Raw genomic sequence first — 19,922 nt, 5'->3', positions numbered from 1 at the left:
GAAAAAGGAGGCCATGGAAAAAAAGGGTAAAGACTAAAGAATCCCCTTCCCCAACCCCCCACCCTGCACCTCTGCAGATGAGTACGGCCCCCCCCCCCCAGCAGTGTGCCTGTCGCCCTGGAACCAGACCCGAAATATAGAAGAACAGAGAAAAGGGAATAAGAAAAGAACCCCACCAGACGGGGGGTAGAGAGAGTATTAATAAACTGGAGGAGGGCCTTCAAAACATGCCCCCGGCTTCTCCCTCCCGCACGGTAAGTTTTCCCCAAGGCAAACAGTAAGCAGCACAAAATCGACCACGCCAAAGAAAAATGGGGAGCACTATGCACCAATTATACCAATAGCTATGCCATGAGAGCACTCAACCCCTGAGACCGCCCGTCTACTAGATGACCACCCCTGAAGGATCAGCCTTATCCTTGACCGCTCTTTGCAAATCTGCCCATGCATACCCCTCGACCCAGCGCCATGTCCAATGTTACAAGGTAAAGGAGTGTCCAAAAACGACCGGGAAGCGACGCACACCGGTGGGGTGGAAGTCTCTGAGTACCAACACAGTCCGCATCATGGAGGGACGTCTTTCCCAGTGTTGCCCCAGGATCTGCACTGCACACAAGGTCCAGGAAGTCGGAATCAGCCAAAGTAGACAACTGTTGCTTGAATTTTCCCTGGGTCGCCAGAGGCCGTGCACGGGACGAGGCCACCACCTCCCACTCAGGTCCAATACCTCCGGAACAGATCAGACCCACAGCCAGCCGATCACACGGAAGCATACTGTCCGGAGTTTCCAGCTGTTCACTAATCTCAGGGGTGGCCGCGGCATTGTCCTCCTGTGTGCAGTGTGGGAAGTCCCTGTGTACCTGAGGACAGGCAGGCCGCAACTGTCCCGGCGCTGATGCCACACCATCGAGCTTACTCCCCAAGACCCCGATGCCATGAACCAAGGTGGAATGAAGGGCACCGAGAGCCTCGAGGAGGTCGCCGTACCCCAGCACAGCTCTCTGCGATCGCTCCGCCACACTCCCAAAGGTCACACACTCCCAATCCTGCTGTGACCCGGTGGACAGGATGGTAGGCTTCATCATAACAAGATGGCCGCCGGGTAGGCCCGACCCGTATTGGGACCGGGACCCAGGGACAAGCGCCTCAAGGTCCACGTCGCTGGAAACAGGGTTCCGGGGGCAGGCAAAAATGATCCGTTGCGTGGTCACGGGCAACAGTCGTCCCCACCACGGACCAGCGCCCGCGAAAATCCGGGAGCAGCCCGCAAGAATCAGGGCGAGTTACGGGCGGCGTCCGGGCAGCTCACCGTCAAAGGCAGGGGCAATCACCGGAGAATCTCAGAATTGCCACCCCGGGCATGCACTCGGTCCGCTACGCATAGCGGTAGGAACGACCACGGCGAAATGTAGGCCGAGGTGTGCACCGCTCCGGTGGTCCGACTCCACCCAGTCACCACAGGCCGTTGTTGTTGAACTGCCGCCCGGCCAAGGCGTCCACTCGAGGTCCTGGCTCCAGGGCCGCACGGGCCGCAAATTTCAAAGGCACATTTCTCCGGCGGTACAGCCGCCAGAAACTTCGGAGTCACACGGTCGGTTGCCACTCTCATTCACGAATACGAGCGCGTAGCGCAGGCTGAGGATCTCATGCAGGATATCCGTGCGGGATACGGAGGTTCACGGAGCCGGGAGTCTACGCTGCCGTCCCGGTCGCCATCTTGGCTCCTCCCCCAGTCCTCTGCTTTTTAATCTCTATGTTCGCCCCTTGGCGGACATTGCAGAACAATTTGGGTTGACCATCTTTTCATGATACGCAGATTATTTTTTCACCTGCTCAAAATCAGAATCCTTCACTACTCAAACTGGGCCTGCGGAACATCTCCTAGTGGATGTCTAGAAATGCTTTAAGACTGAACGGTTCTAAGATGGAGGTTCTCATCCTGGGGAACAATCCCGAGCTCTGGTGATCCAGCCATTGGCCTTTCTCTCTGGGGCCTCTGCCGGCTTCGGTCCCCAAGGTTAAGAACTTGGGCTTCACCATCGACAGAAAGCTTTCTCTCGCTGACCAAGTCTCGGGAGTCACCACTGCCTGCTTTGCGACTCTCAAGTTGCTAAAGAAAATCCTCTGGCTCATTCCATCAGCTGCTCAGAGAACTGTCATGCAGGCCTTGGTGATCCCAAGACTTGATTACGGTAATGTACTGTATCTGGGTGCGGATAAAACCTCTGTTTGCCGTCTCCAGCTCATTCAGAATGCGGCAGCTCGCCTGCTTTTTCGGCTGCCTCGTCACACTTCTGTTTCACCTCTGCTTCATCAACTCCACTGTCCAGTAAGCGTATTGAGTTTAAGGCCCTTTGCTATATGTTTAGAGCTCAGCACGGCTTGGCCCCCTTGTACATACGTAACCTTGTCAAGCCTTATCAACCCTCTCGCAATCTAAGATCGGCAAATCTCTCCCTTCTCTCAGTTCCCAGAGTGTGGCTGAACCGCATGGGTGGCCGCTCGTTTCCCTTCCACGTGAACTGAAGACCTGTCAATCTCTCCTTGCTGTCCGAAAAAAGCTAAAGACCTTTCTTTCTAGTCAGGCCTAATTGCCAACTGACCTCCATCAATTCTCGCATCTCCCGCTTTTCAGCACCAGGAAACCCTGTTGGGTAGCCGTGCGCTCTTTAAATCCTCAAATACATAAATAAATAAGCTCTTTGAGCTCCTGCCTTATTCTACATAATTTTGATTCACCATAAACTGATGTAGCCACTGGGGCCCCAAATAAATGAGATCTTTATCATTGTTTTAATTGTGACTTTCTGATCTTGATTAATTGTACGTCACTACGGCTGACAACAGGCATAATGTGGAGCAAGTATTTACAATTTTAAATATTAGAGTGCATGTCCACACGATGCACTGAGCTCTTCTTTTTTATGCTTTGGATTTTTTTATTTTGATGTGTAAACAAGTCTTTTCATTACATGGTGATCTTTGTCTTTCTTTTCCCTTTTACAGTTTGTGATCTATCATGGCTTCACTGATTCTGGATGGATTAATTGCAAGTAATTTTAGACTAAATGATTAGCTGTTTGGAACATTTTTACTGTTGCTCATTATTGTCCATATTCCATAGGCACTGAAGGGACAGCAAATGTTTAGTGTAATTAACACCCTACATATAGGCATAGGTTGTTGGCTGATATCCTGAGGTGTGGCAGACTCGTGAAAGACACAAAGGTTTTGACAAGGAGACCATCTAACCACTACCCAATTATTTTACTTCTAGGGTCCAGATCCCGCTCTAACACGGTGGAATTGGCAATTCAGGTCAGACTCACTAATTGACATGATTTTCACGACAGATAACTGGAAACTAACCTCTAAATATTTTCAATGTAGGGGTGCTTTTTATCTGTCATTAAGACAAAATGGGATGAGTTCATGGTCTACATGATGGGACTGAGTATTTCTAAAGAAGCATGAGTATTGATAGTAATCGGAGGCCAATTAGACTCTCCTGAGAACAAAATGTCAGATTTAGTGTTAAGGTGCGAATCAATGCATAAGGGCAGCAAACTGCCAGATATCAGCGACACTCTATAAGAAAGCCATGAAACAGCAGACCTGAAAATAGAATAATGGAGGAAGTGCACAGATGAGACAGTTTGACAAGGGGTACAGATCTAGTAAAACTCTGGCCTGGACCCTAAACAAGCCTAAGGGGCTGATTGTAATAGCACATAAGCACCCCTGATGTAAAGATGGCTTTCATCACCAAAGATATCATGTGCACTTTTGTCTTATACTACCCACAACCCTGTGTGTTCAGATTAATGGCACCAGATGCAAAGTTAACTTAGTATCTACAGGATGTAGCACTGGCACTGGTAGATGTTGAAGTCCAAGAACTGCTGAAAAAGCCCTATCCCTGGAAGAGATCGAACAAGCAGTAAAGGCATTGGCTAGTGGTAAAGCACTTGGAATGGATGGCTTAACTGGACCATTCTGTACAGAATATAGATGTAATATATCCGATTTACTGGCCATGTACATAGACCCGCTGTAGTCAGGGGAGCTCCCTCCTACTGAAGGGAAGCAGTCATAACTATACTAATTAAACTATTTAAGAATCTGAGAATGCTGCTCGTCATGAAGCTCACTGTCCTTAATAAATATTGATAAGAAAATCCTACCATAATATTGGCTAATACCCCTGAATGGCTAACATGAGGCTTACTGGATCAGTCTAGTATTTTACCAAAGCAGTCCACAAAGCATACTCTCGATGCATTGTTTGCTGTGTTGCACCTTATTTGTCCATAGATCTTTTTGGCCACTCTCTTCCTGGAATGTGAGAAAGCATTTCATTCCTAAGGACTTTCTTTTTCAAGAGTCTGCTCTCTTATGTGATTGGAGATCGCATACTTAGAAGATCCAGTTACTATACTGTGCCCTAACTTCCCAGGTGCCAGTGACTGGATGGCTATCTGAGACAATCATGATGGGCCGTGGAACCAGACAGGGCTGCCCAGAACCTTTTTGCCTCCACAATGGAGCCACTGACGTGTGCACTTAGAGAATTCCATTCTCATGAAGACATGAATGTCAGTAGTAAAGCACTAACAGTTTCACTTGACCCAGGTGATGATAAAATACTATATACTAATCTAGAGGCAAATACAGGGCCAATAACACTCTCTCTTTATTGCATGTTTTATGTGCTTGATACCGAAATAAACCTTTTAAACAACAACTGGGATATCTCTTCCTCTTTTTTTCCAGTGAGTTGGGTCTTGAATGTGAGCTCCCACTACAGTCGTGACTGGATTAAATTAAATGTCTAGGTATACCGATAAGCAGAGACGCTGGGGTGTATGAGTCTCTAGAACTACAGGAGAAGATTGGATAAACTGCAAACCCAGATTACCTTGTCTGTCTCAAAGATGGTGTACACTAGTAAGATGGTAGCTCTGCAGATGTTTCTGTATTTATTTTTCAATTTTCCATAGGCTGAGAATGACACTTTTATGCTTGTTATGGTCATGCATGCGGGCTCAACTTAGATGGTAACCCTCACTATGCATCTAGAGAAAGGCGGTATAGCATTACTATACCTCTACATGTACCATCTGGCAACGCAGGCTCGATTTGCAGCTTACTGGTTTCTTGTTCCTTTGCATTGTAAGCATTTCGTGATAGAACAAAGACTTCTGGATGCAGGCTCACTGCTTATATTCTCTACACTCAAATTACCCGGCATAGTGTTGACTGGCTCAACTCACTGGGTCGCAATACATATATTCATCAACGTTACCCCTTACCAATAACTCCAGAATTCCACTCACATTTAAAAAAGCGTAGAAACAGATCTTGATCAAGATCAGCCTGCTGACATTAGGATATCAGTTCCCAAAAGACACCTTCATAACCATTCAAAGTTGAAAAGAGGGGCGGGAGAGGCACCTCATTTGTTGCAGCACTCTATTGCGTTCCCGAGGCAGAGGTTACCCCAATCCCCATATAAATGTGAGGTGCAGAAAAAGTTAATCATGGGCGATAACAGCAGACGTATTGTATCATTCCTGTATTAGGAGGGCAATAAGACCCGATTACGAGATATACTGGCAGCTAAACATCAATGGGTAACTTTTCTGGGGACATATCTGATGGATGAACATTTGGATTATTGTTGTGTGCAATTAATTAAATGAGGTAAATCAGTGTGCATCTAGGCACTGACTAATTATTTTTCATGCTGCTCCCAATTTTAATCTATGTTTTTCTGCATTTTCTGTATTTTGAATCATGTTAGAGTACTTCTCTATTCGATTCATGTACCACTTATTTTATAGATAGATGCAGAAACTCTGATTTTCACTTTTGGAGTTCCAGTGGATTTGACCACGCTCTCTATCTCCTTTTGGTAACTGGCCCTTGTCTCTGTTTGGTACTTGGCCCGCTGGCTTACAATGGCACAGCAGTTACATTTCTGTTGATGAGGTGCCCACTTGGTCCTATTTAGTACCCATAATCCTTACCGTCCCCTTGGGCATGATCTTGCTTTCCCACAAGGGGTAGATTTTGGATCCTGCATACTGAGTTCAAGATATATATATATCTTGTTATATCTATATTTATATGTGTGTGTTTGTGTGCATATTTATTTTCCACAAGACATTAATTTCATCTGATGACCATTTATATTGATGTTGATTATTATTATTGAGACTGGACCATTTTTAATATTGACAACACTGGGACACCCCCACCCTTTTTGGTTGTCATCCCATTACAGTGTATATTTCATATGTTGTCACTTTTGATGCTTTGCAATTTTGCCTACTTTTCATGGATCCTACATGTTCAGCTTTCTGGTTACTCATCCCACATGCATGGTGCTCTCTTGCTATATGTGTATATTGCAAGCTGTTATCCGAGTCATATAAAGTATCCTTTGCATTACCTACTGTCTTCAGTGGACTGAACTAAGAGAATCATCCTGAGTTTCAATTACTTGTACCTATTGCATTAAGTACTACATACTTTATTGTGCTCTACTTTATGTGAATTGAATATGGACATACTTGTTAGATTGTTTTCATGTATTTGAAATATTCCAATCATATATAACCACGTATTCAGCGCACTCCAGGAAGGGGTCAATGTGGAGCTGAATGCAATTTGAGGCTCAGTCGTTTCATTTGTTTGACAACTGGTTACGGGAACTGCCTATATTTTGGTGATGGTGCTGAAACACGCCAGGTAACTGTTCTTTCGTATACCACCTATTAAATTTGTGTTTGCACTGCAATCCCTTGAGTGCATAACTTTTGGACTGTGCCATGGCTGCTATGTTTGATTTACATCAGTAATTAGAAAAATAATAAGAATGTAAAACCAATATGGGCAGTGTAAAACTTTTAGGAGCCCTATTACTAAAGAAAGTTCTAAAGTGCACCCACAGATCTAAGACCTTATATATTGTTGCAGATTTAGAACTTTCAGGAATTCACAAGAATTTACAGATGTGGGCATGGAAACCAGCTATTGTTGCAGGCATATGCCTATCAAATTTTATTCCATTTTCTTATAGTAAAATATACATGTGTAATCTGCCAAGCAACTGCAGATTTGCTTGTTAAAACGTTCTTTTTTTTCCTCCAGTGCGAAAATATATTCCCCCACAGAAACTTACTTTCCATCCTGGAAAGGAATATGCTACTTACCAGTATGCATCTGTTCTTGGCATGTAGAGCTGCAGAGTTGTACACTTAGCATAGGTCGCCATCTGGTGTTGGGCCCGGATGTTTGCAGTTTGTTTTTCTTCTTGGACCGTCTTTGGAAGTCACGAGTTTGGTGACTCCTCCTTCGGTCCGTACTGCGCATGGGCTTCGGCTCCATCCTCAGATTGTTTTTCGCCAACAGGGAAATGATGGAGCGTAGTAATAACAGTGAGAAACCCATGTGTGTTGTATCTAAATAAGATGGACTGGAACGGATACAGGTAGCCGGGGAGGCGGGTGGGCGTGTACAACTCTGCAGCTCTACATGCCAAGAACAGATGCATACTGGTAAGTAGCATATTCCGTTCGAGGCATATGAGCTGCAGATTGTACACTTAGCATAGATTATATAGCAGTACCCAACCTTAGCGGCGACCACCGGTATCCGTTGCAGCTGTTTGAAAGAGTGTTTTTAGTACAGCCTGGCCCACCCTAGCTTGCTGCTGGGAATGCACATCTACACAGTAGTGTTTTGTGAATGTGTGCGGTGTAGACCATGTGGCTGCCTTGCATATGTCATCTAAGGGTATATTCCCTAGAAAAGCCATAGAAGCCCCTAACTTTCTTGTAGAGTGGGCTTTAGGGGGAACAGATAATGTTCTCTTTGCCTTCTGATAGCAAATTTGTATGCATTTTACAATCCACCTAGCTATCCCTGATTTTGAGATGGGGTTGCCTTTATGTGGTGGAGAAAAGGAGACGAACAACTGTTTGGTCTTCCTGAAGGGTTGCGTTCTTTGTATGTAATATAGCAACGCTCTTTTCACATCTAGTGTGTGTAAGGCCCTTTCCGCAACAGATTGGGGTTGCGAAAAGAAGACAGGTAATTCCACTGATTGATTGAGGTGGAAGGGGGTAATGACTTTGGGCAGGAACTTCGGATTAGTTCGAAGTATGACCTTGCTGTGATGCATTTGTATGTAAGGTTCCTGTATGGTGAACGCTTGTATTTCACCAACCCTTCTAAGGGAAGTGATAGCTACAAGGAAAGCTGTTTTCCAGGTGAGAAATTGTAGCTCACATTTGTGCATTGGTTCGAAGGGCGGACCCATTAGTCGTGTAAGGACCAAATTTAGATTCCATACAGGGGAGGGTGGTGCCCTGGGAGGAATTACTCGTTTGAGGCCTTCCATGAAGGCTTTAATAGCGGGCACTCTGAAGAGTGACAAATGCTGTCTGTTTTGTAGATAGGCAGCGATCGCTGCTAGGTGTAGGCGTATGGATGAATACGCCAGGTTACACCTGTGAAGATGGAGCAGATAGCATATGATGTGTTGTATGGATGCATCTAGAGGGTTGATTGTATTGTTACGGCAGTACATTACAAATCTTTTCCACTTTGCGGCATAGCATGCTCTAGTGGTAGGACGTCTGGCTTCCATGATGATGTTCATGCAATCAGGGGGAAGGTTAAGGTACCCGAATTCTAAGATTTCAGGAGCCAGATCGCCAGGTTGAGCTGAGCTGGGTCCGGGTGCCTGATTTCTCCATGGTTCTGGGTTAGGAGGCATGGGGAAAGGTGCAGTTTTTGATGTGGTACCACTGATAGTTGTAGTAGCGTGGTGTACCACGGCTGTCTGGCCCACGTCGGAGCTACTAGAATGAGTGTGAGGGAGTGCTGTTGTAGTTTCCTGACCACTAATGGAATTAGTGGGAGAGGTGGAAAGGCGTATGCAAATCTGCCTGACCAGTTCATCCATATCGCATTGCCCTTGGACAATGGGTGTGGGTATCTGGCGGCGAAGCTTGGGCATTTTTTGTTTTCGTGGGTGGCGAAGAGGTCTATTTGAGGATGCCCCCACTGTCGGAAGAATGGGTGAAGAACTTGTGGATGCAGTTCCCATTCGTGTAGTTGTTGAGTCTGTCTGCTGAGCAGATCTGCTATGGTGTTTTGTACGCCTGGAACATGTTGTGCCAGGAGAAAAATGTTTTGGGGAATTGCCCATCTCCATATGCTCTGGGCTAAGCGGGAGAGTCGGGGAGAGTGTGTCCCCCCCTGTTTCTGTATATAATACATCGCAGTCATGTTGTCTGTGCGAATGAGGACTGCTTTGCCTGAAATCTGCTTTTGGAAAGATTTTAGGGCTAGAAAGATCGCCAAAAGCTCCAGATGGTTGATGTGGAGCGTTTTTTGCTGTGGCGTCCATAGACCTTGCATTGTGAGGTGTAAGAGGTGCGCTCCCCAGCCGGAGAGCGATGCGTCCGCTGTTAGAGTCACTTGGGGAACCGGGTCCAGGAACGGCCGTCCCTTGGAAAGGTTTGTGGTGTTCCACCACTGCAGAGAGTGATGTGTGCGGCCGTCCACCAACACCAGATCCGTCAGCTGACCCTGGGCCTGGTTCCACTGTTGTGCTAGGCACTCCTGAAGTGGACGCATGTGGAGTCTTGCATGGGGCACTATGAAGATGCAAGACGCCATCATCCCTATGAGCTTCATAAACACTCTTGCTGGTAGAGAGTGTTGAGGAAGGAATATTTTGCGTAAGGCTAGAATGCTTGTGATTCTGGCTGAGTTTGGATAGGCAATACCTTTTGAGGTGTCTATGGTGGCCCCGAGATATTGCTTTGTGTGAGATGGTATGAGGTGGGACTTTTGGTAGTTCACCGTGAAGCCTAGCTGATGAAGCAGTTGGATGGTGCTGTTTGTATGTTGCACGCATTGGTGGTAGGACGCGGCTTTTATGAGCCAGTCGTCTAAGTAAGGGAAGACGTGAACATGTTGACGTCTGAGGTGTGCTGCTACTACTGCTAGGCATTTGGTAAACACCCGTGGTGCAGTGGTGACCCCGAAGGGGAGAACCTTGAATTGGTAATGTTGCCCGTCCACCACGAACCTGAGGTATTTTCTGTGAGAGGGGTGTATTGGAATGTGAAAGTACGCGTCTTTCAGATCCAGTGTTGTGAGAAAGTCTCCCTGGCAGAGGAGTGGGAGGACTTGTTGTAAGGTGACCATGTGAAAGTGGTCTGAATGTATGTAGGCATTTAGAGGCCGGAGATCCAGAATGGGTCTGAGGGTCTCGTCTTTCTTTGGGATTAAGAAATATAGGGAGTAGACCCCTAGATTTCGTTGATTGTCGGGTACCTGCTCTATGGCGTGTTTCTGGAGGAGCGAGAGTACCTCTTGTTTGAGCAGTGTGGAATGCTCTTGGGACATTGGACGGTGCCTTGGTGGGATATTGGGTGGGGTAGATGTTAGCTCGAGGCAGTACCCTGACCGAATGATTTGGGTCACCCATTTGTCCGATGTTATGGACTCCCATACGTGGATAAAATCTTGTAGTCTGCCCCCGACCGGAGTGGAATGGTCTGGGGGGAGCGAAGGGGAGTCATTGTGCGGGTGGGGTGGCAGAACGGGTATTGTTGGTTTTGCCCCTGCCCTTATTGTTGTTGCCTCTGTAACCACCTCTTTGGTTGCCCTTTGAAAAGGTATTTTGAGGAGGGGATTTGTAGGAGGTAGAGGCATTATCGGTGGAGGAGCCTCTACCTGTGCCACGAAAGGACGAGCGTCGAAAGGAACGCTTAGAGGCTTGGGTCTGGAGCGCTCCCATAGACTTCGCTGTGTCTGTATCTTTCTTCATTTTTTCGAGCGCTTCGTCTACCTTTGGGCCAAAGAGTGTTTGCTGGTCAAAGGTGTGATTAAGTATTGATGTCTGGACCTCAGGCTTGAACCCTGATATCCTGAGCCAGGCATGGCGTCGAAGCAGGACACTGGTGTTTATGGCTCTAGAAGCAGTGTCTGCTGCATCGAGGGCACACTTAATGGAGGTGTTTGTGATTAGTTTGCCCTCCTGTATCAGGTCATGAGCTTGGCGTTTGTATTTCTCTGGAAGGTGCTGCATAAGAGCCTCTAATTCATCATAGTGTGCTCTATCATATCGCGCAAGCAGTGCTTGTGTATTTGCAATGCGCCACATGTTTGCAGCCTGGTAGGCGGTGCGTTTACCAGACGCGTCCAGAAGTTTAGATTCCTTGTCTGGTGGTGGGGCATCTCCTGAGGATTGGGAGTTAGCCCTCTTTCTAGCTGTGGAGACAACTAGGGAATCTAGAGGAGCAGGGCCCTTGATGTATGCAGGGTCTGTGGGTGCCGCCTTGTACTTCTTCTCTATTCTAGGGTTTAGTACTCTGGCTCTGACAGGGTCTTTGAATACCTCTGTAGCGTGCTTGGTGACACCCTTAAGCATGGGTAAAATAGCAGTGGAACGATCTTGTAAATCAAATGTATCCAGTAGGAAGTCTTCTTCCACTGGTTCCGTGTGCATGTCCACCCCATGGTAGTGTGCTGCTCTCTGCACTAAATGGTGAAACCCTAAAGAGTCCTCTGGAGGAGACGGCCTTGATGGGTATAGGTCGTCTTGAGGTACATTGGGTACATCAGGGTTATTATAATCCTCCCATGGATCTGGGGTCCCTGGTGGAGTGGGATCTATTGGGGCGTCCCCTGGGTCATTGTCCGGGTCCCCGTCATCCGGGTCTGGGGATGGGGCCGGATCGTAGTGAGGTAAAGGTGGAGGGGGTGGTGGTGGGAGGGGGGGTGGCAGTGGGGAGGGTACTCTAAGGGGAGAAGTAGCTGAGTCCCTCTTTTTGGGTGGAGGAGGAGGAGCCGGAGCCTCAAGGCGACGCTTCTTAGTAATCACAGTCAAAAGGCCAGTCTTTGGATCTCTGGACAAAGTCTTTTGTAAAGGGTCTGGTGTAAACAGAGCCAATGGCGCCGAGTCGTCTGTCGGCACCGGCGATTTCGGAACCGGAGGTTTCGATGTTCTGTGTACGCCCTGCTTTTTGGAGGTCTCCGTGTGTTTCGGCGTCGAATGCTGTTTCGGCGCCGGAGCGTCGGTGCCGACCGATTTCTGTTTGTGTTTGGTCGGCGCCGAGTGTCCAGGCTTCGGCACCGGTGGTTTCGGAGTCGAGCTGGATTTTGCAGGCTTCGGTGCCGAGTGGTGTTTATCGGCACCGGGCGTCGGCTGGCTCGATCCCGAGCTGCCGTGAGACTTTGAGTGCTTCGACACCGGGCCCGAAGGTGGGGTGATCGAGGCTTTGGTTTTGGTTTTGCCCAGGCCGGCAGGCGAGGGAGTAACCGGAGTCTCTTTGGTTTTCGGTGCGGGGCTGGGAGGGGGCATTGTACTCACGGCCCGCTGTCCTGGTGTTACGTCCTCCAGGTCGGAGTCGTCGGCCTCGGAAGCGCTGACGATGTCTTCTCCCAGTTCGGTGTGTGTCTGCCCCGAAGCTTCGGCGTCGTCTCCGAAGATGTCCGGTGGAACTGTCGAGGATGAGTGCGCCATGGTGCGTCGAGCCTTTCGATCTCGGATCGTTTTCTTCGATCGAAAAGACTTGCAGGCGGGGCAGTCTCGAGCCTCGTGTTCCGGAGAGAGGCAAAGGTTACACACCTGATGGAGGTCGGTGTGGGGAAATTTAGACCCACATTTTGGGCACTTTTTAAACGGAGTCCTTTCCATCGGCCGGGACCGGAGTCGCGGAGGGCCCGAAGGCCGGTGTCGATGTACGGGATGGAAAAAGTGCCGCTTCGAGAGATGAAGATGATGAAGGAACTCGAAGAATCGAGGATTTTCCGTCGAGGCTGGAACCGTAGAAGTTCGAAGCCGGAGTACGAAGGATCACATCCGAGCCCGATGGCGGAAAAAAACAATCTGAGGATGGAGCCGAAGCCCATGCGCAGTACGGACCGAAGGAGGAGTCACCAAACTCGTGACTTCCAAAGACGGTCCAAGAAGAAAAACAAACTGCAAACATCCGGGCCCAACACCAGATGGCGACCTATGCTAAGTGTACAATCTGCAGCTCATATGCCTCGAACAAAGTGTTACTCCTGCACTTGGAAAGGGATACATATCTGATCTTTCCCTGATTTGGAAGAGTTTTGACAGGAGTTGGCAAAACATGTAAGTTTGTGGAGGTACACGAATTCAAAGCACATTCCTGCCCGGAAATAACCACATCCCGCTGAGATTTATCCAGCATGCACTTCCTTCTTTGTGATGATCTTATCACAGCATCCGTAGCCATGAACCTGAGTTCATCCATATACATTTGACTTCGAGAAAGAATGTGTTTATTTTTTTAATGATCTGTTTATAAACAGCTAAAATCTAGCCTGGATGGTTCCGTTATCTGCTGCACCACTCCTCGCCTATCTCCTGCGTCGTGCACAATAGTAACATGTAATGAAAATTGTGCTCAATTAGTCTGATATTTAGTTAGTGCCTCTTGACCCCTTTCTGTCCTATCTCAGTCACCCTATTAGTAACCTTATCCTACCCAAGAGAGGACTTATTCCCAGGGCATGACCCTGTGCTGGATTGCTGGCGGGGAACTCAACTGTACTCACAGTAGCTCAGCAGCAACAGATTAACAATATATCCTGCATGGGCCAATGTCTGCCTCTGTGATTCGTCGCTTGCGGCTACCAGGGGCCAAGCCCACGTCGAATTGTCCGTTATGGTGGCGCTCACATGCATGAAACGTATACACAGGATGTCGCGGATGACTCCACTTTATCCCCCCTGCTGCCGCTATTGGGCCTTCCCAGAGGTCGTGATCGATACACAACACGGACCCTACAAATATGGACAGAACATTCACTCACGGAAGGGGGTTCACTGTTCGCAAATGGTCACCTGCTTTCATTTGTAGAGCTGATGGTCGACCCCGACCTTCCCAGAGGACAGTTTCTTATGTATGGACAGCTGGTGGCAGACTGCCGCCGTACCTGGCGCGTGACCGATACCGAGCCGCCTACACACCCTGTCCTTCATGCTATCCTGCAGATTACCCTCAAAACAGGGATGCACAAAACCTTGAAGCCAACCAATTCATTCCCAGCTCAAACTATGTAACTCCCCCCCCCCTCCCCCCCCCCCGCCAGATCCCTGCCTTGCCACCAATCTCCTCCCATTTCATATGTGCACGGCCCCTTAAGAGAATATCTGCTTACTTGTGAACTTGTGTGTTGTGCTCCAAGGTGTTGTCTTGCATCTGAAACTAGGTTAATGCTTCATAAATACCCATTAAACAAATGAAAAACAACCAGTCTTACTATTTGTTTGTCCATCAACATCACTGTGATGTTTTATTTGCGAATAACATTGAGAGAGGAGCTTGATCCACTGTGGGCTACTGTCCTTAACCTATAGAAGAATAGAAAGAGAGAACACATTAGAGCCTTTTGTCAATCTTTTTATTTTTATTTATTAAATATACAGATAATAAATGATGGGCACTGAATACAATGGATCAATATGTCCAAAAATAATTTGAAAAAGGCATCAAGGTCTAAATACCTTGTATATGCATAGAAATACGTTACATACGCTGGTGTGTTGAAAACGTAATAACGAGAATCATTGAAATGATGCCAAAAGACATGAGGATAAGTTCCACACGAAGCAATGCTGAGTTAATTGAAAGAGGAACATTTATTTTAATACCAACAGAATCAAATGAGAACGAGCGCAAGGATTTGGCCCAAAAAGTTATTTTAAAGGATCTATAATGGCGATATACCCACAGATAATGAAAGCCTGTGCCTTTATGTGTCTTGTTCTTTAACATTTAAGTAAATACTTAAAAAAATTACTTCTGAAAACATTTTGAAATCTTGGATGTTCATCATCCATTCTCGTTCCCTTTTGCTTTTAATATACACGGAATTGCCCCTTTTTCTCTTCTTTTTGTTACTTTCATTTTGGCAGACAGCATAAAATACAAGAGGTAGTATTATTAATGTACAGATTTTTTCCAGTTATCTGCAGATCAGAAGGGTACATGGTCTCACTAGAAGTCTGTCACAATGCACACACCAAGGAGGGACTTCAGGACCAAAGATTTCCAAACAACCCAATATTGTGTGAATTATTGACTGCTATAGCCAATATCGTAGTAATTGATACCAAGTGCCTCTGATACTTTTCGTGAAGTTCATTTTGAAGGTTTTATTAGCTGTATCGTGCAGTGAATATTCTTTCTGCAAGAGGCATTCATGTACATTATTAAAACCCCTTCTGCATGCTGAGAGAACAGATAGTATGGAACCTGTGTGGTATCTGTTCTGGATAGCGATATCCAGAGCAAGTTATTTTTGAGAATGATTTCACAAGTGGTGTTATTGCACATTATGGAAATACACTATTTGGCAGATTTGAAGCATTTTGTGTAGTACTGGCAGGACAGATAGTTTCTTGTTTAACAAAAATGTTATGCATGTTTGGATATTGCCTGAAGAAATGAAATCATTTAATTAAAGTATAAATGCTTAACTTTCGTCTGATCAATGATATGTATCTTCTCTTCGGCTAACAAGGTACACCTGACAGAACCAGAACACACTCTATTTACATATGAGTGTTTTTATGCATGTGCGTATGTATAGAATTTTCACCGAGAAAATCAAAGGTTTAAGTAATGTTATTGTTCGGTGGTGGAATGAGACAAGAACTAACATTTAAAAAGCCAAAAAATGCAAAAATTCGCAAGTTATAGTCTAGTCAAGTAACTTGCACCCCATCATCCACTACTAACGACCTTACATATTACATCACTCATGACATGTTAAATTACATAATTGACATCACTGAAGACATCTCAAATGATACCATTGATGACATCATCCAGTGATTGTGAGTGTGTGCTATAAGCCATGCGCATCAGGCCTGCAATCATACCTTACTCCCAACCCCTGCTGTACACTGCAGGTTTGCCCGCAGGGCCTGGCCTGTAGCCAAACCATTTGCCTAAACTGCTGGCTGGTGGCAAACTCCTACAGCAAACGACTTTCAGATCTGTCCCCAACCAGCCACAAGACGGCCAACCTCTTTTTTCCATTATTATTATTTTGGGGTATTGCGGTACTGTCCAGTTCCTCAAAGGGGCCTCAGTGGGTTCCACGTTAGCACTGTGGTATCGGTGACAAACAATTAAAAAAAAACATTTTATACACTGGGGGAGGGTCCCAAGTACCCCTCATACGGGCCAGGTAGGGGCAGGCCCATACCATATGAAGAAAGTCAGCTGGGTCGTGGCCACACCTGGTACAGGCTGAGGTACAGGCTGAGGTCGGACTGAGCCCTGCCCGATGAAGGCGTACCGGGGTGAGGTAAGCGGTGTGTAAATAGTAGAGCTGCACCAAGCGCAGTCTGGCAGATGCGGTGACCGTTCTAGGGGCCATAAGGGCATCACGCCAGTCCTCCTCCTCCAAGGGGCCCACCCAGTCCTCCCACTGTGCCCGCAGTTGGTCCAGGCAAGTAGGGGTACTGTTGATCAGTGCACGGTAAATGCAGGAAATGCCCCCTTTCCCCAGATCCCCAAACATAATCTGTGCCTCAGGCGGGCTGTGGTCCGGAAGCCGTGTACCTGTTGTGAGGTGTGTGTGTGTAGGGCGTGCCGCAGCTGTAGATACCTAAAGAATTGTGATTGGTGCAGTGAGTATCTGGTTTGGAGATCGTCGAAGGAGCGTATGTGGTCCCCCACCCATACAATGCCCAATTGTTTAATACCTATGAGGTCCCTAGCCCCAAAGCCCTGAAGCTCGTTCACCTCTTTGAGCCAGGTCCTGCGCCACATGGGTGTACATTGGGTCAGTGAGTGTGTCCATTTGGTGTGCCGTAATGCCGCCTGCCAGGCCAGTAACACAGAGGACGTCACCTCCGGTAGACAGGAAGGAATTGGGGTCCCGTACAGCATGGATTAAATCCTGGCGAGGCCCAGCTCGAGCCTATAAACTGGATCAGACCATCCTCCGTTGAACCAGTCATGTATGGAGAGAAGTCACGTGGCTAGATAATATAGATAAAGGTGAGTCATTCCTAGACCCCCGTCGAACGAGGGGATCATACAAGTGCTTAGTGCCAGTCTGGACCTACCTCTCCCCCACAAGAACGTGCTGGCCATGCAGTCGAGCTCGCGGAACCAGGTCCTGGGAAAGCACATGGGGGTGTTCTGAAGCATGGAAAGGAAGCGGGGAAGCACCATCATCTTAAAAAGGGCCACCCTCCCCATGGGGTTATGGGGCAGTGAATGCCACTACTGGAGGTCCGCCTTGGTCCGTTTCACCAGTGGAGTGGCGTTGAGGGCCCAGCGAGGCTCGGGTAATAAGGTCATCCAGGTCCCCAGGTATTTGAAGGATTGACGGCGAAGAGGTATATCGGATTGCCAATCGAAGCATTCATGGGAGAGGTGGAGGGGGACCAGAACCGATTTGTCAGGATTCAATCAGGGGCCAGAGGCCCGTTCGGAGGATTGCAAAATACGGAAACAATGTGAGCCGGACCAGGCGGGGTCTGCTAAGTAGATAAGGACGTCGTCCGCGTAAAGGACGATTTTGTCTGGTTCGGTGTTGGGCCGTTCCCATCCCCGCACCTGACCGCATCAGGTACGTCATGTGCTCCAAGACCAAAGCAAAGAGCAGGGGGAAAAGGGGACAACCCTGCCTCGTCCCTCCGCAAATCGAGAAGGGCTCCGACAGGACTCCGTTTACCAGGACACGAGCCCTCGGGAGGGCGTAAAGAACGTTGACCATGGCCCGAAAGTGGGGACCGAGGCCCATCATTCCAAGAACATCCTGAAGGAACCCCCAATCCACCGAATCGAAGGCCTTCTCGAAGTCCACCAGGAGAATCGCCAGATACGGGGTGAGGAGATGGCGATGGGCCAAGGCGGAATGCAGTCTGCGAAGACAATGCCGGGTGCCGCGTAAGGGCATAAACCCACGTTGGTCGGGATGGACCAGCGTAGACAGGTGAGGTTTGAGCCGCTGGGCAAGGATTGTGGCAAACAGTTTAACCTCGGTATTAATGAGGGAAATAGGGCGATAATCCGCGCATCGTGACAAGGGCGGCTGAGATTTAGGAAGAACCACAATGGTGGCTATATCCGTCTCCTGAGGGAAGGAGCCTTTCTCCACAGCTTCGCAAAACAATTCAGCAAGGTGAGGGGTGAGAACGTCCCAATAGTGCACGTAATATTCTTGAGGGAGGCCATCCAGGCCCGGTGTCTTACCGGAGGAAACAAGAGCGATCGCTTCCTTAATCTCCTCACGGGTAATGGGGCGGTCTAGATCGGCTTGAGTAGCGGGGTCTACACTCGGAAGGCAGCCACCCCCCCACTTACAGCAGATCCGCGAGGGAAAGGGTTTGAGCTCGAGCCTCATATAATTGGCGATTGTAGGTGGCGAAGGCCTGTGCCATCTCCACTGGGGCACAGCACATTGAACCATCTGGTGCCACTATCTCGGGAATTATACGGTTCGCCCTTGGGTACATAGCAAGGCGGTGAAGGAGTGAGCCATTCTTATCGCCCTAACCGTGCACCCTGGTCACGGAAGAGTGCCAAAGTTTGGCCGCGTCCAGTGATAGTTGCTTGATCTCTGACCGGAACCGGGCTAGAAGTCTCGTATCGGAAGCATCTGGGGATCGGGCCGAGGCACGTTCAAGGTGCAGGGCCTGCGGCTCTCGCGAAGTAATTTGTTCCAATTGGGTCTGTTGCTGGAACTCGAGTTGGCCCTTGGCGACCCCCCTAATCGTGGCCTTACACGCCTCCCACAGGGTACCCGGGGAGGAAGCGGACCCTTCGTTAGAGAGAAAATATTCTTTAAGTTCCCGTCCCACCACCCTCAGAAAATCCTTGTCCTGAAGGAACCAAGCATTTAGCCCCCATGTTTGCTGTATAGAGACGGGGGGTGGGGATGGGACCCGTGCGGATCATCACCGGGGAGTGGTCAGAGATACCTGTCGGAAGGAGCGAGACATCCTGAATCAAAAGGCAGTCTGACGATGGGACGAAGATGGTGTCAATGCATGCCTGTGTGTGGTGCGCCGGTGAGGTGTGTGTAAATTGTTTAGAATGTGGGTGCCATACGCGCCAGGCGTCACATAGGCCCAATGATGCGGACCAAGTCGTCAGCTGTTTTGCCTGTGCGATTCTACCAGGGGACGGGGGACCGGTCGTGTCGAGGTCGGGTGACGAGACCACGTTAAAATCACCCCCAAGGAATGTGGGACCCAGGGGTAGGGATGCCAAGAGGTCAACGGATTTGGCTAGGGTCACCGTCAGCATCGAGGGAGGAGAATAAAGTGACACAAGATTAATTGGAATACCATTTAGTGTGCCACTAAGGGTTACGAAAGTGCCCTGGGCATCGAGAGTCGTCTGGACAGTCACAAGGGGGAGGGAGCGTTTCACCAGGATCGCCACCCCTCGGGAACCCCGAATGAACCCGAATGCCACGCTCTGTCATAGCCATAACGTGCTAAAAAGGGGCAATGATTACCCATCAAGTGTGTTTCTTGTAAGAGTAAAATGTCCGCCCCTAGGTGCTGTGCGTATCTTAAGGAAGCCATGCGTTTGAGGTGACCCAAGAGGCCATTCACTTTCCAGGACATGATGCGCAGGGGGCTGTTTATTAAAGGTGTATCAGACATGGTGACTGGTGCAGCAGTGGGACGACAAGTCCGAAAGGGGAGGTCCGATCTGCATGTCTTACCGGGTGCAAGTCAGGGTGTTTCGTGAGTGCTTATGCGGCAGAACTAAAAACCAAAGAAAACAAAACTGAAGAAAGAACTCGGGACAACGGTCCTCCCCCCCCATCCCCATCCCCACCCTACACTTCAGGAACAGAAGCATCTGTCGCCCTTAACAATAAAC

The 19,922-nt window shown here is 48.3% G+C and overlaps 1 protein-coding gene across 5 annotated transcripts in view; it reads right to left on the bottom strand.

Annotated features, from left to right (window-relative positions):
• Positions 1-19,922, bottom strand: part of PHF11 (PHD finger protein 11) — a 438,587-nt gene that overhangs the window by 51,474 nt on the left and 367,191 nt on the right. For all 5 annotated transcript variants that reach the window (XM_085621915.1, XM_085621916.1, XM_085621912.1 and 2 more), the window contains one exon: positions 14,323-14,413. In XM_085621915.1, coding sequence (XP_085478041.1) covers positions 14,323-14,413 — 91 coding nt within the window. The remainder of the gene's footprint in view (positions 1-14,322; positions 14,414-19,922) is intronic.

This window comes from Triturus cristatus, chromosome 8, assembly GCF_964204655.1.
Source record: "Triturus cristatus chromosome 8, aTriCri1.1, whole genome shotgun sequence".
NCBI lineage: Eukaryota > Metazoa > Chordata > Amphibia > Caudata > Salamandridae > Triturus > Triturus cristatus.
This window is presented reverse-complemented; position numbering and strand designations above follow the sequence as displayed.